Source organism: Mesoplodon bidens (genome assembly GCF_964165515.1).
Source record: "Mesoplodon bidens genome assembly, chromosome: 4".
Classification (NCBI taxonomy): domain Eukaryota; kingdom Metazoa; phylum Chordata; class Mammalia; order Artiodactyla; family Ziphiidae; genus Mesoplodon; species Mesoplodon bidens.
This window is the reverse complement of record NC_138160.1, coordinates 30,500,835-30,527,328: the sequence shown is the minus strand read 5'-3', so window position 1 is coordinate 30,527,328 and position 26,494 is coordinate 30,500,835. Positions and strand designations below refer to the sequence as shown.

General features: G+C 40.9%; 2 protein-coding genes across 13 annotated transcripts in view; one reads left to right on the top strand and one right to left on the bottom strand.

Annotated features, from left to right (window-relative positions):
- SKP2 (S-phase kinase associated protein 2) overlaps positions 1–10,164 on the bottom strand; it is a 32,491-nt gene extending 22,327 nt beyond the window's left edge. Inside the window, exons 1-2 of one of the 3 annotated variants that reach the window (XM_081231971.1) lie at positions 9,936–10,164; positions 9,156–9,427 (exon numbers count right to left, since the gene is read on the bottom strand). In XM_081231971.1, coding sequence (XP_081088097.1) covers positions 9,156–9,427; positions 9,936–9,979 — 316 coding nt within the window. In that variant the 5' untranslated portion in view covers positions 9,980–10,164. The other 2 variants (XM_081231970.1, XM_081231972.1) reach the window with 2 other exon arrangements.
- Positions 10,165–10,297: 133 nt separating this feature from the next.
- LMBRD2 (LMBR1 domain containing 2) overlaps positions 10,298–26,494 on the top strand; it is a 46,783-nt gene continuing 30,586 nt past the window's right edge. For 4 of the 10 annotated variants that reach the window (XM_081231515.1, XM_081231523.1, XM_081231521.1 and 1 more), the window contains exons 1-6: positions 10,298–10,999; positions 20,231–20,467; positions 20,725–20,822; positions 22,114–22,209; positions 25,101–25,268; positions 26,188–26,398. In XM_081231515.1, coding sequence (XP_081087641.1) covers positions 20,294–20,467; positions 20,725–20,822; positions 22,114–22,209; positions 25,101–25,268; positions 26,188–26,398 — 747 coding nt within the window. In that variant the 5' untranslated portion in view covers positions 10,298–10,999; positions 20,231–20,293. The remainder of the gene's footprint in view (positions 11,000–20,230; positions 20,468–20,724; positions 20,823–22,113; positions 22,210–25,100; positions 25,269–26,187; positions 26,399–26,494) is intronic. The other 6 variants (XM_081231517.1, XM_081231516.1, XM_081231514.1 and 3 more) reach the window with 6 other exon arrangements.

Sequence of the window (26,494 nt, the reverse complement as noted above, 5' to 3'; positions counted from 1 at the left end):
TCTAAAGTCTATATTGCTTAGCATGAAATTCAAAGCTTTCTGGCAGTGCCCCACTTATTTTTCTAGGTTCATTATCTAGAAATATGTTCCAGCCATTTGGAGCTACTTGGAATTCTCAGAATGAGTCATTCTTCGTCACATCTCAGTGCCTCTGTACATGCTGTGCCCGCCCCCGAATGCTATTAATTTAACATCAAATGGCCATTAATGCCCCAACTCCTATGGACGGCCTCCCATGACATCACCAAGAACAGGTGGCTTTTTTAACCACGATTTCATTATTTGCTTACTCACCTGTGTAGGCCCCCACAAGGCCATGAGTTCTTGAGAATGAGAACCCGATTTTTTTTCTTTTTTTAAACAGTCTTTGTATTCTAAGGACACAATGTCTGATACATTCATCCATTCATATATTTACTGAACATGTACTATATGCTGGGATCTGTTCTACAGACAAAGATGAACAAGGCATGGTCTGCTCAGACTTTCAGAGACACAGATAAATAAACAGGAAATTCCAAGCAAGTATCACCATGGGCTGCAGTGGGGTTCGGGGTGCTGTGCTGTGCTGTGCAGGGTATGGGGTGGAGCAGTGGTCAAGGAAGTAGCCTCTATGGAAAAATGAGGAGGAGAGATGCAGCTGCTCAATGAACCCCTGCCCCTCCCTCTCTAGAGAATAAAATAAAGGACTGACTGAGGCTCTGAAACCTAGGAGCAGACGGAGGAAGGCAGATACATCATCCACGCTGAGCCTGGACCATGTTCTGGGCAGGTAGCTCCAACAAACCTCCATCACTGCCACACAGCTCCTGGTCCAAGGTCAGTGTGGACAGAGCTTCTCCAACAGGGCTCCTGTCCTGCTCCCCAAATTGGAGAAAAGTTTTTCTTCCATTAACTCTTCTGAACTCCCTGACCTCTGCTGCTTCTTGCATACACAGATCAGAGGCTGGCATTTCATCCGGCAAAAAAAATCACACTTAGTCACTTCGAACCTAACGTGTTGAGATTTTTACTATAATCTGCACAGACCATCCTGACACCATGTGCTTGACCCCCGCCACAAGTGTGAGGACTACCGGATTGAGGAAGGAGCACAGCTTCGACTAGAATTCGACTACATTGCCTCCAAGACTACGAACCTTAGGCAAGTTACTTAATCCCTCTGGGGCTCGGTTTCTTCATCTGCAGGAATGGGAATCAGAAGGTTTATCTTGCAAAGTTGTTCACTATGAAGATTAAATAACTTATGACAAGAGGTTAAGCAGCGGAGAGTCAGACTTTCTCTTTCTTGCCTCTATTCCTCTCGTTTCTCCATGAAATCTGTACATTTTCCTCTTGTAACCTTTTCTTTTCAATGCTGCTTGGAATTTTCACCTACGTGAAAACATCCACGGTGGGGGTAGGGTTTGAACAAGGGCTGCCTGGTATGATTTACTGAGACCCCCAAACTGTCCTCTACCCAAGTTTGGGATCCCCAGAAGCAGATCCTGAGGACATGAGCTAAAGTAGTTTCTTTGGGAAGTGACCTCAGAAGTGCTGGAAAGCGTGAAGCGAGGCATGGAAGGGCAGGAAGCCAATCTGGGTACGTGAATAAGCAGATTACCGCTATGGGCCACTGGGCTTCAAATCTGCAGGGCACTCCAGGGAAGCATATGGCACCTGCCCCAGAGTGGTCCCAGCCAAGGGCACAGGTGCTGGGGCATTAATCCACCAACTGCTGTCAGTCATTGGTTGGCGGCTTCTGGGAGAGGGCAGGAATGTTGACTGCCTAGCACTTCTGCCCAGAGAAAGCCCTCAAACACAGTGTCATCTACATGCAAGAGAAAGCCTTCAGCATAAAAGGGAATGGCGGGGGTTTCCCTGGTGGTGCAGTGGTTGACAGTCTGCCTGCCAATGCAGGGGACACGGGTTCGAGCCCTGGTCTGGGAGGATCCCGCATGCCGCGGAGCAACTAGGCCCGTGAGCCACAACTACTGAGCCTGCGCGTCTGGAGCCTGTGTTCCGCAACAAGAGAAGCTGCAATAGTGAGAGGCCCGTGCACCGCGATGAAGAGCGGCCCCCACTTGCCACAGCTGGAGAAAGCCCTCACACAGAAACGAAGACCCAACACAGCCATAAATAATAAATAAATATATATATATATATATATTAAAAAAAAAAAAGGGAATGGTGACCTTCAAGGAGCTATGGATGGGACACCAAATTGTCTACCAAAGATGGTGAGGAAAGGAAATAGGGAAGCTTGTTATGAAGTGTAGGGCAGGAGAAATAAATAAATTAGTGAACTTGATGCTTCCCATTTTATGAGAAAGACATAAGAAATCAAGAACAATTAGAATATGAGATCAGTAATTCAAATGCTAGAAGGAAAATGTGGCAAGTGATGAATGCAGATGTTTTCCGAGGAGAGCAAAGCCAGGCAACGAAGCCACACAAGTAAGCTAAGTCTAGAATTAGGAGGGCTTTGCACTGCAACGTCCCTCTTCACCTGCCCAACTCCTAGCCATCCTTCAGACCTCAGCTTAAGTGTCACTCTCTCAGAGAAGCATTCCCAGGTCACCACCACAGCCGCCATACCCAGATTTGTACATCTAGCGCCCAGCACAATACCTGACACATAACAGGCATTCACTAAATCATTGCTCAATGCATTATACCTTTGACTCCGCCTTCACGCAAACTGTGAATGTGCTAATTCTGTGCCTGTGTGACTGGTTAACCTTCCTCCGCCGATTAACTGCTACACCTGGTGCCTAGGACAAACCTGGCGATGAACATTAGAAAGTACTCAACTGATATGACACAAAGGAATGACTGACACCCAAGAGAAGAATGCTGGCTTTATTTTATAGACAGGCAAGACTGTCGGCCTCCTAGGACCAGTTTCCTCATCTGTAAAATGACAAGGCTGGCCTAGGGCTCCACTTCAATATACATTCCTGGGTGACTAACTCATGCACGGGTGTGTAAGCACAGTCCCTGCCTGGTGGCCTCCGTGGGAGACAAACAAATAAACAAAAACATAACCTGACATTTAAAACTGCCATTTACTGAGAGCCCTAAAAAGTCTCAGACATTAATGCACACGGATTATAATGTGTCCGTGTCCTAAGTCGTAGTATCCCGTTTTATAGATGAGGAAACTTGTCTTAGCGGGGTTATTGATTAACCTCACCAAGGTGCTATCAACGATTAGGTCGCAGAGCCAAGAGGCCAACGTGGGTCTCTTCTGTGTGTTTCCAAACCCCACGTCCTGAGGTGCAGGCACGGAGCCACAGAGGAGGATGTCTGAAGGTTGGCCAGGTGGCACGGGGCACAGTACCTGCAAAGGAATGGCACGGCCCTGTAGGTGTTTGGGGGGATGAGGCTAAAGATAGAAACCCGGGGACACAGGTAGTGTCCTCTGTCAGCACATGAGCAGTCTTGGAGGTAGGGGGGAGGGGCTTCAAGAGAAGATGTAACTGTGACTAAAGGGACAGGTCACACAACCAGCAAATGGCAGACTGGGAATCCAAACCCAGGTCTGACTCCAAATCCTGCCCTCTTTCTACCTTAGGATTCTCTCTCCTATTCTGAGTACGTAATTTTCTACAAGTTGTTTTAAAAGGTGAGAATTCAATCTGACTTGCTATGGAAAAAGGAATCCATCAGGGCTTGGGAGGGGAGAGGGGAGAGGGAGCAAGACAAAGATGCCGAGAGCTCTCAGCGGGTCAGCGAGCAGATGGAAGGCACAACGGCCGAGAAAATGCACAGCCTCTGCGAGCAGCCAAGCCCCCAGGGCTCCATGGAGCCGATCACAGGACCACACGGTCACTGATTCTAGGGCCCCTGGTAGGGGTGAAGGCCAGGGGGCGGGGCAGGGGGCATTTCACAGCCTGAAACTGGGTGCTGTTCCAGCAGAAGAGGCAGATTCTGTCTTCATGTAGCTGCCCCAGGGGCTGGTATCCAGGCTTGGGATATGCTTAATCTAATTTTACTTGCCATATTTAATTCTCAAAACATCAACCATCTGTTTCCTGGATTCCTGACTACACTGCTGCCTGGTCTGTCTGCCCAGAGAGGATGAGAAAGTCCAGAGCAGGTCTTTCTTCCACTCACTTCTTCTAAACCCTCTAAGGCTGCACACCAGACCTGCACAGTAAGGAAAAGAATTAACCCCATGGACTCCAGTCTTCAACGACATAGAAGCAGTTCAACATACTTTGGAGCCACGAAAGGTGAAAACTGGCCAGATTCACAAACTTGCTAGTCACCACCCTCAGCCACCAGTATCATCACTTATTCCTCTGGTGTAAAGCCAGCTGTCCACTTCTGTAACCTCATCACCTCCCATGCCTCTTGAAGTCCTCTGGAAACAGTGCTGGTTGAAGAGTTTTCGATGCATTAGGACTTTGCAGTATAGGTAACATCTTACTCGACATGTTTATTTCTTGGAACATCCCCTATACTCAGATGCAAATTCAAACTCCAAAGTCATCTCAGTCTTTGATCCTTAAGGCCACCCGTCTCTTTAAGCACAGATAAACAATTATACGTGACGCAAAAGCAGGTACAGGTATTCACATCTACTGTTTTCCGGGGTTTTTGTTTGTTTGTTTGTTTGTTTTTTAAGGGTGAAGGCTCACCTCATGTTCATGCTTTTGCTAGCTTGTTTTAAGTATTAACAACCCATGCTTCCTTTCTGGGAAACTACAAACAGATTCTGCCATTTGGGATGAGGTTTCCTTCCTCTTCCTATAAATCATTAAGAGAAACACTAGACTATGCTAGCTCTTGGTGTTCTGGGTTTTTTATTTTTATTTTTTGGCTGGCTAGACAAAACTGAAAAAAGCAAAACAGGAAAAAACTAAAACAGGGGTCCTCGATGACCCCTCTCAACCCCATATTTCTATGCTCAACCCTGGGATGTGGGAAGAGTAACTAGAAACCATGGAAATGGGGATTTGGAGGATTAGGCACAGGGTACAAGCTCTAGGAGAGCAGGATCTTTGGTCCGTTATGTTCACTGCTGTATGCCCAACCTCTAGAATGATGCTCCATCAGCATTTGCTGAATGAATGAAAGGAAGCTAGAGGGCAAAGAAAGGTGCTTGGGAGGATCCTGTAAAGGCTCTTTCAGAGCTGAGGGCTGAGATTCATTGGTGAGTCATGAAATCAATTTATCTGATGAGCATTGTTTTGAAAGAATGGAATGGAAGAGAATAGGAAATATCTTAGTAAGGAGAAATCTAGTTTTGTGAAATTTTGGTTCCAGATACACACCCAGCATTGCGATGTAAAATATATTTTTTATTGGTTATTAAAAAACAAAAAAGAAAGAAAGAAAGGGAGAGAAAGGAGGAACAACGTTTGCCTGGGGATACTGAAAAGCAGATTCCCAGGCTCAAGGCAGGACTTCTGGGATCAGAATCTCTGGAATTTTGCACTTTGAACATGTTCCCTTGGGGATACCAGCAGGCTCTAAACTTTGGAGTCTCCAGTCTGAAAGCCACTGTGGGGCTTGGAATCTGAAGCAGTTTAACAGCCACGGGAGAGCTGATCAACAAATCAGTTCAAGAGCGTTTCCATGGCTGTGCCCTGTTTGGGAGGTCGGGGGTGGGGAGATGGGGGGTGCAGAAGACAGGGGACCAGGACAGGCATTTAACAACCATGAATAAAATGCAGTTGTTCTCTTTCTGTCCATGACTGACCTCATCACTGGGCCATTTCCTCCTCCCGACTCCTTCTACACTCACCCCAGAGGTCAATCAGACCTGTCCTGGTATGGGTTGGCTACAACGTTTTCGTCCTCCAAACTAAACAGATGAAGAGGATTTAGTCACCAGATGTGAGCCTGGCTTGGGGCCGGCAGAAACGAGAGACTGCCGAGGGAAGAACCAAGAACAACTCACATAGCCCAGGGCCACTGTCATCAGATAGCGAGGGAAAGCAGGTGTGGCCTGTTCCAGCCGAATCCTGCAGCGCTCTTAGCCACCTGTCCCCGACAACTGCAGACAAAACTCGCTTGCATGATGATCCAGCACCACTGGAGGCCCAGTGGGAACCCTCTACACCAGCTGTCCCTCCCCCTGCATCCCTGGCTCTGCCCCTCCCCCTCCACACCAATTAACCAATCTCTCCTGTGCGTAATGCCACGCACAGACACAGCATAGAACTGGTTTCCCTCCCTGTCTCTCTCTTAGGTCACGACAAACATAAAACTCACATTCTTTTTCTCTCACTTCAGATAAATATATATTTTTGAAGTCAATTTTAACAGTCTAGACTCAGTGACTGGACCATTTCCAGATCCTTCTCTCTTTTCTCAGAGCCTCCGCTTTGCTGAGTAGAAGGAGGAAGCGTGTCTACGTCCAGTTGGGATCATCGTGGAAGCTTTGGGTCATTCTGGCACAAGGGGCTCCCTCCCTCTGGCCTCCTAGAGCATCTGCTGCCTGAACCACTCAGCAGCTGCTAGTGCATGAGCTGCCATCTTTTGCTGTGAGCTTCTCTTACTATGTATTCTCTTTTCTCCTCAATTTGACTTGCAATTTCCTAGAAGACGGCAGCCATCCCTTGGTCTTCTGTCTTGTTTCCATAATGCCTTGCTTTAAAAATGTCATTTGTATTTCCACCTGTGTGTGTGAATGTGGAAGGACACACAGCCATCACTCCATGTCAGAAGCTATCAGCACTGGACAAAGTCATCAAAAGCTGCTCATCTTAGCAGGAAGTGTCTTTCACCACATTTGGTTAGTCAAGCACCAAATTGCTCATGCTGCATTCCAGACACTAAAAATAGCAGTGACATTCAATTTTGAAGCAAAAAGATCTACGTGAACAGGGTCAGGCGAACAGGACTTAAGGACGAAAGACAAGTGAAGTAGCCTCTCAACTGGGTGTCATTTTGTCCACCAAATTAACTGGATTTACTTGTTGAGTGTTATGTGCAGGCAGCATGCTAAGGACTTTATGTATACTCTTTCATTTCATCTTCACAGTAACCCATGAAGCGGGTATTACTATTCCATTTCACAAAGAAACTAAGGAAGAGAGATCTCAAACAACTTCCCAAGCTCGGTAAACAGCATAGTTGGGATTCGAAGCCAGATGTGCCTGACTTCACCACGATCCTTCACTGCCTTTCTAATTAATCCAACACCAAATATAGATCCTCATAACTTGAAGCTTCTCTTTCCCTAAAGAAAAGGTCAAAAGCCAAAAAAACAGATTTTTTTTTTTTTTTTTTTTTTTTGCGGTATGCGGGCCTCTCACTGTTGTGGCCTCTCCCGTTGCGGAGCACAGGCTCCGGACGCGCAGGCTCAGTGGCCATGGCTCACGGACCCAGCCGCCCCGCGGCATGTGGGATCTTCCCAGACCGGGGCACGAACCCGTGTCCCCTGCATCGTTAGGCGGACTCTCAACCACTGTGCCACCAGGGAAGCCCAGATTTTTTGTTTTTAAAGCAAGCGAGCAACCAACCAACCCATCAACCGTCCTCAAAGAAAGCCAGATGGGGGAATTCAGGAATATACTTATTTACCTTGGCTCTGCAAGACTTCATCTTTATTTCTTGACCCTGTCTTTTCTTCTCCATCATGACCCACCCAATGTCAGTTTAGACTATGATCACCTCTTCTACAGACAATTTCAAAGTCTCCTAAGTCTGTCCACTCTAATGTCAGGATCTATCCAGAAGCTGACCGCTGCTTATACTACTCCCACACCTCTCGACAAGTCTCTAAGCTTTTACCCTCAATTCCCCAAAGTTTAGTCTCAACACATCAATGTGTCCTTTTAAAAGGTCACATCACAACTCTGCTCAATAGCACCTCTAGCCCATCTCCCACTACTCTCCCCTTTGCTCATCCACTCTGGGAATATGGCTTCCTTATTGTTCCTTGAACAAACGTAACATTCCTCTGCCCCAGGGTCTTTGCACTAGCTGCTCCCTCTGCTTGGGGCTCTCTTCTCCAAGATACTTGCATGGCACATTCCTTCATCTCCTTTAAGCCTTTGTTTAAAGTTCACTGTCCAAGCGAGGCTTTCCCTTAATATCCTGCAAACCAGCTTCCCACCCCAGGACCTCCAATCCCTCTTGGCTTGTTCTATTTTTGTTTTTAGCCATAGCACTTATTCTCATATACTACACACCAGATTTATGTTTACTGCATCCTCTCTCTAGAACAGAAGCTCCATGAGGGTAGAAATGCTTTGTGTTGCTCACTGCTGTATCCCCAGCACCTAGAACAATGCCTAGCACACAGAATGTGCTCAGCAAATATTTGCTGAATTAATGTTTTACATGGCTTGCCAACAAGAAAAACTGATAACCCCGGGTCAATGCACTATGTTTACCCTATGGCTTTGAGTATTCCCGGGGCTCTGAGCCACTCTGGGAGGCATTTATTCACCTGCTTGAGAAGCCTGGGAACTGGGAGCTATTAAGAGCAGAATGATGGGGTGAGTTCTACATTTTAATCAGTTCACTCTAGCTCTGGGGGATGGATCTGGGGAGGATAAGGCTGGAATTATGAGTCCATTCCAGTAATCAGGCAAGAGATGATGACAGCCTGAGAAATATTTAGGAGACAAGAGGGAAAGATTCAATGATTGGTTGGATGTTGGGGGATGGTGGGAATCTGACTAACCTTCAGGTTTTGGGGTTGGGGAACTGAACAGATAACACGGTTAGTAATGAAGACAGAGCATCCAGAAGAATCCCACTTGGGAATGGACCTGGGAAGATAAGTCTCCTCCCCTTAGTTCAACATTCACGTTAGCAGCCCCTTGACAAATAACTAAAGTGATTACGGCAAAAAGCTCAACCAGGGCTACAGAGCAGCAGAATATAAACAAAAAGAATCCTAGAGGATCATCGCTTGGTTCCCAGTTGTCAGTGGCAATGAGCTGGCCTTTGACCAGGCAGAGTCCCTCCTAAAGAAAAAGTATGGAGTGTCTTTTCATGGGTTAAAAGTCGGTCGTGCCCCTTAAGAGATACACATACCAACATTTCTGTAAACTTCAGAGACAATGAGTTGTCCCATTTCTTTGGAAAATAACTTCAGAATTCAGCAATTTTAAAAGGGCCCCATCCTAAAGGCCCCTGAACAAACGTTTACCAACAAAATAGTTTAATCCACCACCTACTGGACTGATAGTTTTACCCTCATACCTTACCTGGAAAGTTCTCTCGATTTAGCTTAGGTCTGCGGACAATCACAAAGTCCTTGTCATTCCCTTTGCTCTTTAGCCGTTTTCGTGGGGGGCTCTGCGGGTGGCCCAGGTTTGAAAGCAGTTCCTGGGGGATGTTCTCACTGTCCACCTCCTCCTTCTCCAGGGCGGAGACCCCCATGCCTGAAAGCAGTTCAGAAGTCTTGCTAGAATCCCATCCCCACGTGAAGCTGGTGGTAACGTTGCTACTCTGGTCGGGAATCTCCTGGAGGTGTTTCCTGCAGAAACGCACAATAGCCCCACGTTCCTTTCAAAAACACACCCGTAAATAATTCCAAGGTAGGCCTGAAGGAAGCTGCAAGTTATGCACTGCAGAAAACTTTCACAGCAGCTAACTGAATTGCATTTCTACGCGCCGGCGGCGAGTTCCCAAGAATAAAAGAGAAAATAACCAAACAAATCGAACACATCGAAAAGTCTTTTCGATTTACGATCATGCAGAAGGCCTCAAGAATTTCTTAAAGTGGAAGGAACAGACAAGGAAAGAGGGAGGGCAATCATACAGTGATTGAAAACAGCAGCCGGAAAGCCCAATAAGGGAAGCCAAATAAAATCGCACGCTGATCACCGCGCTAAAGCATCCACCCATCCACGTTTTCCCAGAGAAGAGGCTAAGCAACCATTCACATTACAGCATTACTAACAATATTAGCAAGTAGCAAAATTCGCGGCCTAAAAGAATTAAGACGGTCCATTCATGTCTGCCCCTTTTTGCAATCGGTTTACCTGTGCATGGCGTCCGCAGGTTCGGGAGTTTTAAATGCGTGCATTAATTGCAGAGGTGCCCGCCTCCTGGATTCCCGCGTTGGCGCGCGGCGGCGCACTGCGTGCGGCTCCTGCCCCCAGCAGCTAGACCCGCGAACTCTATCAACGTTCTATCCCCGCCGCGCGGGCAGAATTCTTCTGCCCGCTCTCCTCCGCGGCCGCCGTCTGCGGCCCCGCTGCCTGCTGGAAATTGTAGTTTCTGCCCTGCCTGGTAGCGCGGGGCCTCGCCACTACTTCGTTTCCTTATAGCTTTGCCCGCCTTCAGGATACCCACAACCCCCCGCGGCTACGGGACCGGACGGCCCACAGCGTAGGCGGGGAAGCGGAAGCGGGCGGGGCTTCGGCTGACTGGAAAATGTCAGCTGCTTGATTGGAGACGGGTTTTCCTTTCCCCGGAACCCGCAGGCCTTCAGGTGACCGCCACCGCCGTCGCCAGGGAGCGTGGGTCCCAGACCCTGGACGGCTGTGGCGGACGCGGGGTTTCCAGGTCCTTCTGGACGCTGTCCGGGGAGATCGGGCGGTGAGCCTGAGGGGGAGAGCTTGAGGCACTTTGGGGTCTGGGGCGGAGCGCGGGCGGAGAGAGAGGGACCCCGGAGACCCAGAGAGGCCGCCGCCGCGGGGCCCACGTCCCCGGCCGCGGAGTGGAGGCGGTGACCCGCTCCGCCGGCCAGGTGAGAGGTTGCGGCCGCGGGCGTCACACCTGCTCGCCCCGCTACCCGGAGCTGCGTTCTCCACCGGGGAGAGGGCGGCCCTTAGCACTAGGTCTGTGGACAGGATCCTTTCTTCATCTGTAAAATAGGCACTGTGGCAAGCGACGCTCATTTCACAGGCTTGGAGTCGGGGTCAAATCGGATAACGCGTGTGAAAGCGCTTTGTAGACGAAAGCGCGGTTTAGAAGAGAGGCGGCGGTTTAATTTTAGGGCAGCAGGAGATCACGGTGGTTCCTGTGTGCAGTGGCAACGCTGAGCATCCCCTTGCAGCCTCGAGAAGGCTCATACATGCTAAATAACATGAGAACAAATAAGGTGAGTAATTGTTTGCAAAGGGCTTTCAGTGCAACGCTAGGCGCCGCCAGCAAAGCCATTCGGTTGCTCACTCTCAACCGGCTTCTTTCTGTTTGCCTCGCCTCCTGAAAGCACGCTGCTTTTACCCTCTATCCGCGGAGAAGAGTTTGGAGCTGGTTGGAGTAGAGAGAGTGCCATAGTCCGGGTACGATGACCGTGCGAAATGCATTATGCAAACTGTACTGTAACTGTGACCCTAGGAAAACAGTGGAAGAGAGATAGGGGAATAACTTCCAACCCTAATAAAAATGGAGAGGATGTATAAGGTTCAGAAGGAAGCAACCCAGCGTCATAAATATATTAGAATATTACTTAAGTATGCTGTGTAGCATGCCTTTTTATTTCTTAAAAAAAAAAAGCTTCGATTTACACTGGAATTAAACCTCCCTTGCTTAGGTACGTGCTTGTTTCAGGCTTGATGCTTAGCTTGAAAAATAACCACTACTTTAAAAAAATTGAGGGGCTTTTTTTTTTTTTTCTTAAAAAAGAAAGCTTCGATTTACACTGGAATTAAACCTCCCTTGTTTGGGTACGTGCTTGTTTCAGGCTTGATGCTTAGCTTGAAAAATAACCACCTTTTGACAGAGGAAAGCATTCATGAACCTTTAGTTTGTTCCTGAAACTAGGTGAAATTGGTGTAAAGAAGGGATCTGTTCACAGATTGAGTCTGATTGAAACCAGGTGAAGAATACGAGGCTGAATGTTCACAATTCATTAAACTAATGTTACCTGGAAAATATTTTTAAATGCAGTGTTCTGATTTTTTACATAAAGTGACCTTTAAGCAGTTACCTTCGCTTGAAATCTACATCCTTTTCCCTTAAAATTGCAACTCAGAGGAAATATTTTTAACATAAAAAATTATAGTCTCCTTCAGGAAAGTGAACAAGACAGAGGGCGCTTATAAGCTAATGGAGGAGAAAGAACAAACAAGAAAAAAAGATATAAAATACCATGATGAGAATAAACAAAGTTTTGAGGTATAAAGTAATTGGGAGAGGCCACTTTAGATAGAGATCTTATAGCTAGGAAGTTCTAACAGATGGGATGATTCTAAATTTAAAGATAAGAAATACCCTCATACTAGGATTTAGCCTGAGAGCTAGGGAACATTTCTAGTTTTCAGAATATTTGAAATGTCTGAATTAGTGGGCACAAGGTCCTTTATAGGACTTCAGAGAGAGCCTGTCAACTTGGAAAATCAAAGTCTTCAAATTGTAGAATAGATATTTCACTAACAGTTTGCTCTGGCAGCAGAAATATTTTAGCTTACTAAAATGGGAATAATTTTCTTCTGCATTCCTTCTAATAATGGCTGTTCTCTTAATATAGTTAGTAAAAGTTTAACTTGGTAAATTGGTACTTTAATATAAGGAATTGTGTCCATTGAAGACTTGAGATTACCAGCTACATAGAGGTTGCTGTTTGGTCTTTTCAAGAACTGCATTATGATTGCTACTGATGTGGATTATTTTGTTTTCCTGATTAATTTTATTCTTTTAATCTACTCAGCACGCCCCATGTCCCATTTTAGTGAGAGAGGTATACCATATTTCTAGAAGTAGAATTACTAGATCAGTATCTAGGACAAATCAATTACATTTTTTTTTATGTCTGCAAATGACATTAGAGTGAGTAATTTCTAGTACTCTTTAGAAGTTTCAGAGTACAAAGTGACTTTGTAAATTGGGAAAATGTTTCTCATACAAGAGGCAAGAGCATAGTTAATTACAGCATATTCAATATTAGGGCATAGGACAGGCCAAAAAGGACTAGAAATTACATTCATCTCTAAGCTATGTATATAGCTTATATGTATATATATATATTCAGTAGTATATTATTGTTCTTTTTGAAAATCAAATGTGACAACAGAGATTCTATTTAAATAGAAGTGTGATGTGCTTTTTCCTTAGTTCCATCATAGCATGAAGTAAATCTTAAGATTTGTTAGTGTTTTCTTATGTTATTTAGCTTAGGTGAACAAAAGACTAAGAACAGTTACATAGCAAGAAGTTTCTGTCTGCTAATCAAGTTTCAAAAGATTCCTTTTCCCTCAATTAATTTTATTTTTATTTATTATTATTATTTATTTATTTATTTTTGGCTGCATTGGGTCTTTGTTGCTGCACACGGGCTTTCTCTAGTTGCGGCGAGCGGGGGCTACTCTTCGTTGCGGTGCGTGGGCTTTTCCTTGCGGTGGCTTCTCGTTGCGGAGCACGCGCTCTAGGTGCACAGGCTTCAGTAGTTGTGATGCGTGGGCTCAGTAGTTGTGGCACACGGGCTTAGTTGCGCCACGGCATGTGAGATCATCCTGGACCAGGGATTGAACCCGTGTCCCCTGCATTGGCAGGCAGATTCTTAACCACTGCACCACCAGGGAAGCCCCTCAATGAATTTTAAAGTAGATCTAAAAGATCTACTTTTTAAAGTAGTTCTCTGCAGTTTAATACTCTATAATGGGCAGATTGGGGCAAGAACAGAAGGGCTCTTTCCCAATTCTGATATGCTCTGTTTTCTTTTTTACTTTCCCCATGTAGATTACTTTCCCCATATATTATCCTTAAGTTATGGCAGCCTTAAACCTGCAAAGTTAAAAAGGCTTAGTTAAATTCTATATTAAACATGACTTTATTAGCACTGTCTTTATATATATAAAGAAATAACTAATAGGAGAACATTTCTACTTTGTTCATTGAAATGAAATGAACAAGTGAAAACTGAGCAGAAGAAATGATTTAAACAGTCTAAATTGCATTGAGAAAGTATGTCTGGACTGGAGCAGAGACTCTGGTATCCTAATTGTGAGCTTGGCTCTGTAGTCAGGATGCCTCTGAATCCCAGTTCTTACCCTCTCTGTGGCATTTTCTCCTTTACTAAACAAGGATACTAACCTTTCTTACTGGGCTGTGAAGTGTAATTCGATACAGCATGTTAAGCGCTAGCACAATGCTTGGAATCTAGTAAGCTCACACAAAATATTAACTACTTGTTTTTTTAAAAAATTATTTTGTTACTAGGAAGGATTCTAAAGATTATTTTCTAATTACCAAAGTAAGTCTTATAATCTCTTTACCTAAAATCTTTAAGGATCCGTTACAATTCCAGTTGTTTTCTTCTTGCCTACTTACTGGTTGCTACCTCTTTCATGCCTTGCCAAAGGTGGAACAGTTTGTATATGTCCATCTTTCTTCAAAAGGCTTGTTGCTCTTTGGAATTCACTTCACCTGGTTGGTTTGCCAACTCAGCTCATTTTTTAAGATGGCTTCAAAAGATATTATGCCTTTTTTGCATTTTTAGAGTGGGAGTTACATTCTTTTGTGGTATTCTATCTGTATCCTAAGCTGAATTCTCCCTATACCTGAAATCGTTGAACATGGGATTAATGATTACCTTTGGAAGGTTTAAATTTTGATTGGTGGTAAAGAATTGTTGACTTTCATTATTTACATCTAGTTCTGATTCTTTTGATTTTTCATTATTTGGATCTCGAGTTGTCTCCTGGTTTTTATTCACATGTCTGAGTAAAGATACATATTTAAGTTAACACAGTCTGTCTGATGAATCATTAGGTTCTAGTTGGAAATTTTTAATTCAGTTCAGAATCTTAGGTTTTGGCAAAATTTTTGTCCTGTTCTCTTGTTCAATTGATACCAATCTTTCCTTCTTCCTGTCTTTTTCTTTTCTCCCCCCACCCCCTTTTTTTTTGAAAATATTTGGGATGTTTCAGATTCCAAAATGATCTTAACCTCTAAATTTTCTACTTAAAGTGTGTTTAGCCTGAAAAACTATCATCAACCATAAAATACTCAGGAAATAGTACTCCAAGTCAGTAACATTAGCAAACTAATTATGAAAGGCATTTGAAGGTAGTATTATTGTATAATATCTTGATGACTGGTAAAAGACTGAATTGGATTTTAAATGTTTAAAACTTTCAGAACTGATATTTTGAAAGGTAGACTGTGCCTGCATATTAGGTACTAAAATATGAGTGAATGAATTGGCATTTTAATTTTAAGTAAAATCTACTTTTGCTGCTGTGGTGTTAATGCCCACCTATGATAGATTTATGCCTCTTTTTCATTTCTAATCACATGGAACTAAATTTGGATTTGCCTCCAAATTTTAGCATTTTCTTGTTTTATTTTTGCCTTTTAGCCTAAACACATTATTTTAATAAAGAATAGCATTAGAAGGACCATTGTTGTGGTCAAAGGAATATTTGCCCTTTTGCCCCCAAGTATATTTTTGCATAGCTGCACATCGTTACAGTTCAGCAAATGATCCATTTTGCTTCACCTCCATTTTGATCATTTGCCTAGAAGAATGGCATTGTCTTTCTGTAGGACGTTGGTGTGTCAAGTGTACCTTTGTGACATGGCTTTGAGATGTGTTCTATCTCTTCACAATGGACAGAGCACAAAGGACAGAGGAAGGGGTGTTTGGGCTATCTTACAGACCTAGAGAGGTAATCCCACTTTGTCAGGTGAGGCAAGGGGAGCAATTTCTATGAACGTGAACATCATTTTTTGTTTTATAGGAATGAGTGTGGGTCCAAGCTGTGGTAACCACAGAGAATGAGAAACAAAAAGCATTTGGTATCCATCCATTCATGGTTTTTTGGGGGTTGGGGGAGAAGACCATTTAGGGTAAAGCTCTGCTTTGAGACCATTGAGGCAACTAGTTATCTTCTGGAAGCACACGGTATGAAGGAGGTGGAGATTAGCAACTAGCATTTATTGAAGACCTACTCTGGAACTCCTATTGGCGTTTTACTTTTATAACTCACTTGATCTTCATAGCAACCTGTGTGAGTTGATCATATATCCTCATTCAGCAGCTTAAATTGCATACAATTACACAATTATTAAATGGAGTTGGGATTTGAAACCCAGGTTTACCGTAATATAATAAAACATTTGTGTTTTAAAATAGTTGTAGTTCTAGGCACTTGGTAACACTACAGCAAAATTTTTCATTGTCTAGTTGCTATGTGTTTTACTTTCATATTACTACACTGATTTTTAAATAGTATTAAAATTACCAAAAAAACCCACATCATTTGAAAGTAAAAACACACACATACAAAGAAAGAGCAAGAAAGAAAATAGAAGTCATCTCTTAACTACATTGTGGCACCACTATTAGCATTCTGATGTATATTTGTCCATGCATATATGTGCGTTTCTTATGTATACTCCCTAAGATCCCACCCATGCCCCTTTTTACATCTCTATAGTGTCCCTCTGGATCTCACCTTTCTTCTGGGCTGGAGGAATCTGGTGGGCCCCTTTAATCATTGTCTGTAGTGGAGTCTTTCTGTTAGGTGGTCCTTGACTCAGACACAGATCCCTGCTCCCATAGGTCATGGCCAGGTTAGCGGGATTAGTGATTTATGAAACCCTTGGCTGCTTTTGTCAAAAAGGTAAGGGACAACAATGAGACTGGTGGACATTTTTAAGACTTGCTGAACTCTTTAGTACAAACATTTAAATTGTTTCTAGGTTTTTATGTTTAAATAATGCTGCTGTGAAAAATAATATGGTAGATAAATCTTTGTTCCCATTTTGGTTTTTCTCTAAGTTATTTGAAGAAGTGTTGCTAGGGCCACAAGGATATATACCTTTTTTAAGTTCTTCGATACATAGTGCCAAATTGCTGACCACCCTGGCAATGAGTTTTTTTTTTTTAATACACCAAACTTGAGTTGTCCAATCTTTATTTTTATTAGATTTTAATTGATAATTATTTTATGAATTTAATATACAAATAACTAAATCAGATGGAGAATACAGCACCCCTAGCTTTGAACAGAAAATTATTCAGTTGAAACAACTAAAACAGGCTATAGGAATTCGTAAGGAACCTTGGAAACTACTATCATTCTGGACCATAAAAAAAAATTCCTTATTTGAAATTAGGTACAAGGTCAAAGATACGTACTTTAAAACTATTATTTTCTCATCTCAGGTTAGGGAGGTCCCAACTTTCATTTCTAGTTTCATGGGACCCCCTAGGCCTAACCTTGTGTCATAACAAGGCAACAAGTGTTCAGTTTGAACTGAAATAAATGGTGTGATGAACAGAATAATAGACCCCCAAGGATATCTATGCCTTAATCCCTGTGGAACCAGTAAATATGACTAGATTATCCAGGTGGGCCCAGTGAGATCAGATGAACCCTTAAAAGCAGAGCTTTCTTCAAGCAAAGGGCAGAAGAGAAAGTTAGCAATTTCAAGCGTGCAGAGGATTTGACAAGCCATTACTGGCTCTGAGGTATATTGGGCTGCATGCAAAGACTAGAAAGAAGCCTCTAGAACTAAGGGCAAATGCTAGCTGACAGCCAGCAAGGAAATGAGGATCTCAGTCCTATAACCATAACAAACTGAATTTTACCAACAGCCTGAAGGAACTTAGAAATGGATTCTTCCCCAGAGTCTCCAGAAAGGAGCCCCTGCTGACACCTTGATTTCAATATTGAGAACTCAATTGAGCCACGCTGTGCCTAGACATCTGACCCACAGAAACTATGAAATATCTAACCTTCAGAAACTATGACACGTGGGTGTTGTTTTAAGACACTAAGTTTACAGTAATTCTTTACAACAGCAATAGGAGACGAATACACTGAGTATGGGAAGAGATGTAACCAAATCATTTCTTTATACTAGAATAAAGGATCCATAATTCTTTTTATTCACTGTAACATTTAAGAGTACTGACTATGAATCAGACTGAAAAACTGACAGCTGTTGTAAAAAAGTTAGTAACTAGCAGCAAGTTTATAACTGATTGTTTTACAACTGATTGTGTTGTTTGCTGATATCCATAATCTTATTATGTAACTATTATCGATGTTTCCACATATTTCATTGTTGTTCATTCATTCTTATTTATGTAAAAATCTGTGAATCTAGTTTTTCAGTTAATGTTATGGTAGTTTTCTAATGTTATTGAATAATCTTAACAAATATCATTTCTTATACTTCAGTAATAGTCCATCAATGGTTCTGCCATGCCTTAGCATTTCCTTGCTAATCTCTGATATTCATTCTTTTTTCTATGGTTGTCATATTCCTTGCACTGGACAATTTCAGGCAAAATAAATATCTAGGTCCAACCATAAAGGGATTTTCATATGGTAATTATATTAAATTCACATTGAGTGATTTTTTCTTAAAAAAGCTGTATCTTAAAGATGGTAACAGTTTTCATCAGCACATTCTACATCGAGCTGTCACCTAACCACGTAATCTATTCTTGACTTAAAAGTAAGATTTAGGGCCTCCCTGGTGGCGCAGTGGTTGAGAGTCCGCCTGCCGATGCAGGGGACACGGGTTCGTGCCCCGGTCCGGGAGGATCCCACATGCCGCGGAGCGGCTGGGCCCGTGAGCCATGGCCGCTGAGCCTGTGCGTCCGGAGCCTGTGCTCCGCAACAGGAGAGGCCACAACAGTGAGAGGCCCGCGTACCGCAAATAAATAAATAAATAAATAAGATTTAACTCACTGTTATTGTGATGGTACAAGTTGTTTCTCTGAAAATGAAATTTGAAATTTTGAGTAGTAGTAATGAGCAGAGTTCTAAGCGTTTTGAGTTGTAATAAGTATTTGTAAAATTAGTTTTGAGGACAATAACAAGAGTTTTACATTGCCTTTGAAGTCAGCAGGAATAAAAAATAGTGTATATACTAAAGCATACAGTAATGTTTTTTATTCATTGGCTTATTCATTCAAGAGCTATTTTTTGAATAGCAACTGTATGCCAGACACTATTAGAGACATGGGGTACAGTACTGAATAACATAGTCAAGTCTCTGCTCTCATGGAGTCTGTGTGTGTGTGTGTGTGTGTGTGTGTGTGAGCGTGTTGGGGGTGTTTTCAGGGAGACAGTAAAGAATATACATTATATCAGGTGGATAAGTGCTTTCAAGAAAAATATAGCAGGATATGGTGATAGAGAGTGACAAATGGGGTTCAATTTTAGATATTTAAGAATGAAAATATTGGTTGAAATCCACAGAGGAATGGAAAGAAACTACTTCAATAATATAAAGAAATAATGAAGTAGTTTATTAAATGTGATTTTTATTTGTGATATTCCATATAGAAGGATTTCTTATGTAAATTTAGATTTAGCCTGTTAAAGTACCCAAATTTCTTTATTCTTTTAATAACTAGTTTTGTTTGGAGATGTTTGTTAGTTTGACATATTTTATTGATTCTACCTTATTTTATTTTGGTGGGTTGCATCATAATCTTGATTCTCTATGTTAAGATGTTGATTCATTCCTTGGGATACTGTAGTTAATCTATAGACAAAGAAAAATGCCTGACATTGATTTTATAGAGGTGGAAAGCACATATATTTTCTTCAGTTAGCGAAGGTAAATTATTTTATAAGAGTAGAAAGACATCAAATAAACCATTTTCTCCTATCTGTATCATCAACATTTATAATTAAAAATATTTTCGAATGTATGACTTTATTCAGTAATCACTGGTAAATTTTTCTGCCTATAAAATAGGTGAAGTAACTTTAAAGAAAATAAGATTTGTATAGATAGGTGGAAAGTGATGAGTATATTGAGTATATTTTGTGGAGCAGTAAATGAATAAGAATTTCAGGTCCCAAAAGTTAGACAAGATTAGGACTAAAGAAAGAAAAATACTATTTCAAACAAAGGAAACGTTACTTTCAAATGGTCTCTCCTTTCTGGCTCTCCCTCCCTCTCTTTTAGAAAATCTTAAGTAATGACTATCAATACTTAGAAAACTTTATTTTACAAAATATCTAATTTCCTAGAATCCAGTCACTAGTGTATTTAATAGAAAATATTCTGTTAGGACTTACAATATTAAGGAACAAACTTTAAGTGATGCTGTATTGAAACTGTTCATATCTAGTATTCTTACTTTGTAATATTTTTGGAACTAGTGTGGTTTTTGCTAAAGTAGTTTTTTTTCCTGAAGATACAATTTATGTGAAATTTTCAACATATGATTTAAAAAATAAGACATAAGTACTTGAGAGTAGGAATTATCCTTTTCATCTTACTCATAGTCCAATGTAAAGCCTAACAGTTTTCTAAAGAATCTATTAGTACATTAATAAAAAAATAATTAGGAGATTTCCAAGTGGTCATTTCCTATGTTAACACTTTTTGTTTTTTTTTGTTTTTTTTTTTTCAGTTTACAGATATGATCCAGGCCTGTATGTGAATTACTTTGGTTAATCAGAGCAAACATTGAATAATGAGTGGTGCAGCTTTGGGACTCGAGATTGTTTTTGTCTTTTTTCTGGCATTATTCCTACTTCATCGATATGGAGACTTTAAGAAACAACATAGACTTGTAATTGTTGGAACACTGCTAGCTTGGTATCTCTGCTTTCTAATTGTCTTCATACTGCCTCTGGATGTTAGTACGGTAAGAGGTGAAACTGATTTTCACAATTTAAAAGGCAGTTGTAGTCATACAGCATGTTTGAGATATGTTTTTAAGACAACCAAGTCATGTAAAAGTTAACTTATATTTTAAACTTAAGTGTTACTCTATGAATTTGATCACTAAAAAGCATAGCCAGGAAGGTACTTTTGGGTAGATAGGTTGATACACTTCAATATCCCTTAAGTACTTGGTAACTTTTTGGTTTTCATTTTTAAACCATACCTTCATTGCTTTAGACAATATACAACCGGTGCAAACATGCTGCTGCAAACTCGAGCCCTACTGAGAGTAGCAACATTACAGGATTGTATGCAGCTGCTACCCCGGTTCCAAGGTACTTTCTTCTTCTTTTTTTTTTTTTTTAAATATTGTAGGGGGCAATTTGTTTAAAACTTGTCGGTTTTTACCATCTGGATTTTATATTTATAAAAGTTTATCCTCATTCTCTCTTCACCTCCCTTCTTCATCCTTTGCTAATAGACTTTTAATTACCTCGTATCTTATTTAAGTTTAAATCTTAAATAAATTTTAGATATTTATTGGTAAACAAGGCCTTTCAGTAGATGCTAATGAGAAGCTTGGAGAAAACCTGATTTTTTTTTGTCCCTTACTAAGAAAGTGACTTCCAAAAGCTGTTTTTCCTCTCAGCCTCTCCCCAGTCAAAAACAATGGGGCATGCATTTTCTCATTTGCCTTAATTTACAAGGTTGTAATAAAGGGTGAGGAGGTTATTCTGTATGTAGGATATTCCTTTCATATTGCACATCCTTTGATATCATTATAGTTTTAGACTGAGAATAAAGTTCAAATTATCAAAAGGTTATATTGAATTCATATCAAACTTCCAAGTAAAAAACTAACAAATATTGGTTATAGCTTTTACCAGTGCTTTAAGTGGTATTTGCATGCTTCTTTATGCAGCTTTTATTTTATTTTTTTTTAATCAAAGCTGGATAAGGGTAAATTTTAAATGTAGTTGTTATTCCCTTTTGAAGAACCATTGTGGATTGTTGGAAGCCCTTGGACTAAAGGATAGCCTTACAGTCTAAGCAGGATGACTATTACTGGAAGAATCTATGGGCAGATACACATATATTCAGAAACTTCAAACAGAATTATGTATAGATGCTGGCATCTATCTCCATAGGAGATATGCTGTATGACTGATGAGTTAGGGTTCCAGTTTCTAGGAATTAATCACCTAACGTCTTTCTCTCCTTCCTGCCATAACCAGCCCCACAAATGGGGTGAGTGTGTATCTTAAAGGTAATCATCAACCCTAAAGGTAACCAAATCAGAGATTTGATTTCATGATGCATTTGCTTTTAAAGACTGTCACTTTATTAGTCTATTAGAACATCCTGTCCTCTTTTTACTCAATGACTGAAAAAAAAAACACTGAAAGTTGAAAATTTAAATGCATTCCTCTTTAAAACAGTTTTATTCCCTTTTTGTATGTTTTCTCGACAGTCAGCTTTGAATTTTAAGTTTTCTATGAAATTTTACAAATTAGAATCAATAATTTAAAATCCGAATGTAAGTGAACTTTGCCACACACAAATTAATTGTGCAATTCATGTAAGTAATCATTTATGATTAATTGGCTTTAAATTGTTATTAAATAGCCAGCATCCGTGTTTCAAGCCATGGAGTTATATTCCTGATGGAATCATGCCAATTTTCTGGAGGGTAGTATATTGGACATCACAATTTTTAACATGGTAAGTGGTAGTGAAGGAAAAAAATTTTGATATTTTGGCTAAATTTTTAAAAGTGATTATTTTTCCAGTGAACTTCCATATTTTAGAATTTATTCAAGTGTCACTATTTTTTCCCTTAAGTCTGTATCCTGTCTCTTTCTGCTCATTTGGGTCTCTCACATCTTAAAAGGAATGAAAAGAAAAAAACAAAGAAGAAATAGAGAACAGAAACAAAAAATTCTCCTCGTCACCATTCCCTTTTAGTTATTGCCTTCTCTCTGGACATTCTGCAATGCAGTTTTCTTCAAGTCCCATTGTTATGTGAAACTGCTCTCTTGCTAAGGTCATCATTATCCCCTGGTTTTCTTTCTATGTGCTTCACCCAACCTTCTGAATTTCCTTTATGGGCTCCATTTCTGTGGTTCATTTCCTAAATGTTGGTGTTCCCTAGGGTCCCATCTTTGGTCATCTTGTTATCTGACTCTCCCTGAATAACTTTAATTATAGCCATAGTTTCATTAACCTGTGATGCATTCCAGATTTTTCTTTCTACCCGATAATAGCTTTGTCTTTCTGCTGTGCTCCAGACTCATACTTTTTCCACTGCCTACTGAGCATTTTAGATATTACGCAGGTAACTAAGCTCTAAAACTGGAGGTGGTGAACATTGCAAGAGAAAAATCACATAGCAGAGTGTAGTGTCCCTGTAGCATGTTCACTGAACTTGATTAAGCCCTCAACATTGCCAGACTTTCATCTTTTGTTTCTCTCGTCTGCTTGCTCTTCATTCTCCACAACAAATCTTTCCAATCACTACAAACCACAGCTCTTCCCTTTGTGGCTCTCTCTCTCTTACATCCTAGAAACAGTCGCCTTCTCTCCTTGCAGATGACTTTACTTCCTGCCTCCCAGTGAAAAAAGAAGTCATCAGATGGAAGCTCTTTTCAGCTTCTCACCAACAAACCTACCCACCTACCCATCCTTTCTTTCCTTCCCTCCAAGAATGGAAGAGTCCCTCTTCCTGAAATATGGACCCATCCTCTTCAGCTCTCATTACTTATACTTCTAGCTTCCAGTTTCAACCAAGCATGTACAATTCTCTCATCTTTAAAAACAAAACAAAACTGTCTCAAATCAGAACCCTTTCCAGTTTTCTATCTTCCTCCTCAATGATCTACTCATCACAGCTGAACTTTTTAAGAGAGACTTTTTTTGAGTATGAATTAGTACAGTAAATTGCACAGATTGTGTTTAGTTTGACTTTTTTCAAAGTGAATACACCCATGTAATCAGCACTCAGATCATGATATAGAACATTAACAGTATCCCACGAAGCTTCCCTCATACTTCTCTCCCAGTCATTATGCTCCCCAAAGGTAACCATGATTCTGACTTTGATCACCATAGATTAGTTTTGCCTCCTCTTCAACTTTATAAATATGGAGTTATACAGTATGTATTTTTTTGCCTCTCTTTTTGCTCACATATTTGGAAGATTCTTCTATGCTGTATGTCTCAGTATTCTTTTCTTTTTCATTTCTGTAAAACATTCCATTTTGTGAGTATACCATAGTTTATCCTACCCAGCCAAACTTCTTGAATTGTCTGCATCAGTGTCTCCATTTGCTCACTGCTTACCCTTTCCTCAACCCATTGAACTGTATTTTCTACCCTCCTTTCTCCACTCACACATACAGGCTCTTAATTTACTTGACCTCTTGGCAGCATTTGATTCTATTGTTTTCTCTCTCCCTTTCAAATACTTTCTTCTCCTGGTTTCTGCTCCATATACGCCTTAGTTTTCTTCTGCAACTCTCGACTGCTCTCTCAGTTTCCTTTGCTGGTCTCTCCTTCTGTTTGTCGGCCTTTCCTTTAGAAGTTGATATTTCTCAGAGGGTCCGTCTCAGATCTTTCCTCCTCATTCATTCTAAATCAGTTTTTGTTTTTTTTAATTTATTTATTTTTAATATATTTTATTTTTGGCTGCATTGGGTCTTCATTGCTGCGCGCGGGCTTTCTCTAGTTGCAGCGAGTGGGGGCTACTCTTCGTTGTGGTGTGTGGGCTTCTCATTGCGGTGGCTTCTCTTGCTGCGGAGCATGGGCTCTAGGCACGCGGGCTTCAGTAGTTGTGGCTCGTGGGCTCTAGAGTGCAGGCTCAGTAGTTTTGGCACACAGGCTTAGTTGCTCTGCGCATGTGGGATCTTTCCGGACCAGGGCTTGAACCTGTGTCCCCTGCATTGGAGGGTGGATTCTTAACCACTGCACCACCAGGGAAGCCCCTCATTCTATATACTCACACTTCCAGATTTCATCTACTGATGTTGTTTCAGTACCATTGATATGGCGATGACTCTAAAAGCTACTTCCTGTGCACCTCCTTTGGGATGTGTCCTAGCTACTTCAACATCAGTATACTGACAGCCACCCTTCTCTCCTTCTTCTTACCACAGCACCACCCCTTACCCTCTCTAAATAGTTCCAATTTTGTTCCATTTAAGTACATTCTCCATGTTGAAGCTTTATCAGTCCTTAGAAAACTAAAATTTGATCATGTCTCCTTTCCGTTAAAGAAAATGATTCCTCATTATTCTTTGGATGCAATCTAAATTATTCATAAAAGCATTAAAGGCCTTTTTTTAGATTCATTGTAAGTCACCCATTCTGTTGTACTCTCTGTTGGTCATTGTGGCCTCCTTTTGCTCCCAGGAATGTGCTTTGCTCTCCCCAAAATTTAATATTAGAAAAATATTCAGCTATCTATTATAGTTTGTTTCAGTATTAATTATTACTCAAAATCATATTTATTTATGAAAAGAACCACACATTAAAATTGAGATTCACATATTTTTAGTATTTTGAGATTATACAGACATGTCAAGTGTTTTTTAATCATGTTTTTTCTTATCATCCAGGATTCTGTTACCTTTTATGCAGTCATATGCAAGATCGGGAGGGTTTTCCATTACTGGAAAGATCAAAACTGCGCTGATTGAGAATGCAATCTATTATGGCACCTACTTGCTGATTTTTGGAGCGTTTTTAATTTATGTAGCTGTAAACCCACACTTGCACTTAGAATGGTAAGAAAAACCATGTTCTTAACATTGTTTCTGTATACATTTGCATTTTTGAAAATTAGTTTTTATCTCATATGCGGGTAAACAAACATTTCCTTGAGAAACCTACCATTATATGTTTTATAGATTCCCCCAGAAGAATACCATAATAATATATATTACTAAGAAGGAAAATATGGAATAACATCTTTGAATATACATATTGGACAAGGGACTGATGCTTTGTCTAAGAGCTATATGTTAAAAGTATTAACTCCCATGATTTTTTGATAGACTTTCAAATTTTGTGTATGACTAAATACCTAGATTTCTTTCTCATTGGAACTTGTGAATACTTTTCTTTTGTTCTGATTATAATTTGAGGGCATATTTCTCTTTAACTTCGGATTTATCATTGCAATAAAATTGAAATCTGTATTATACTTATGGTCTATTATAGTATACGTGAAGAGTCAGAGCTGAGAAGTTTAGGAATGGAGTAGCAATGATAATCCTTACTGTTGCATTCTTGAGGTTTGCGTGCATTTGCCTTAAAACAAGTTAAAATTTTTTCAGGCTTAAAATTTTTTTCAGGCGTCTCTTGGTTAATATTAAATAAGAAAGCACCTAATGAAAAATATATTTTCTTCAGGATAATTCTTGCCATGAATTTTCCTAGATCCTAATTTTAACTATAATAGAAGCCGTGTTTCCTGTGTTAAAGTCTATTTCTGCAGTCACACTCTAACTTTTCATTAAAACACGTTATCTGCTGTTACTAAAAGAGTAGCTGAGGATTTGAAGGTCGAATTTTTTCGTATAAAATTGGAGCCACCTTGTAGGGCAGTTGTTTTCTGAAAAAACATTTAACACTAGTTCCATTTAACATTTTTGTTGCAAAAATTTATCTTTCACAGCTATCTGCTTATGTTTTCTTCCTTAGGAACCAGCTTCAGACAATTGGGATAGCTGCTGCAAATACATGGGGTCTTTTTCTTCTGGTGTTGTTGTTGGGGTATGGCTTGGTAGAAATCCCTCGGTCATACTGGAATGGAGCAAAAAGAGGTTATCTACTTATGAAAACTTATTTTAAGGCAGCCAAATTGATGACGGAGAAAGCAGATGCAGAAGAGACTTTAGAAGATGTCATGGAGGTAAGCAACTTTAAACCGTAGAGTCAACAGTCATCAAGTTGTGTGTATCTCCTTTTGGATATACTGTTGGTTTTGTTGTTGTTGGCACACTGATGG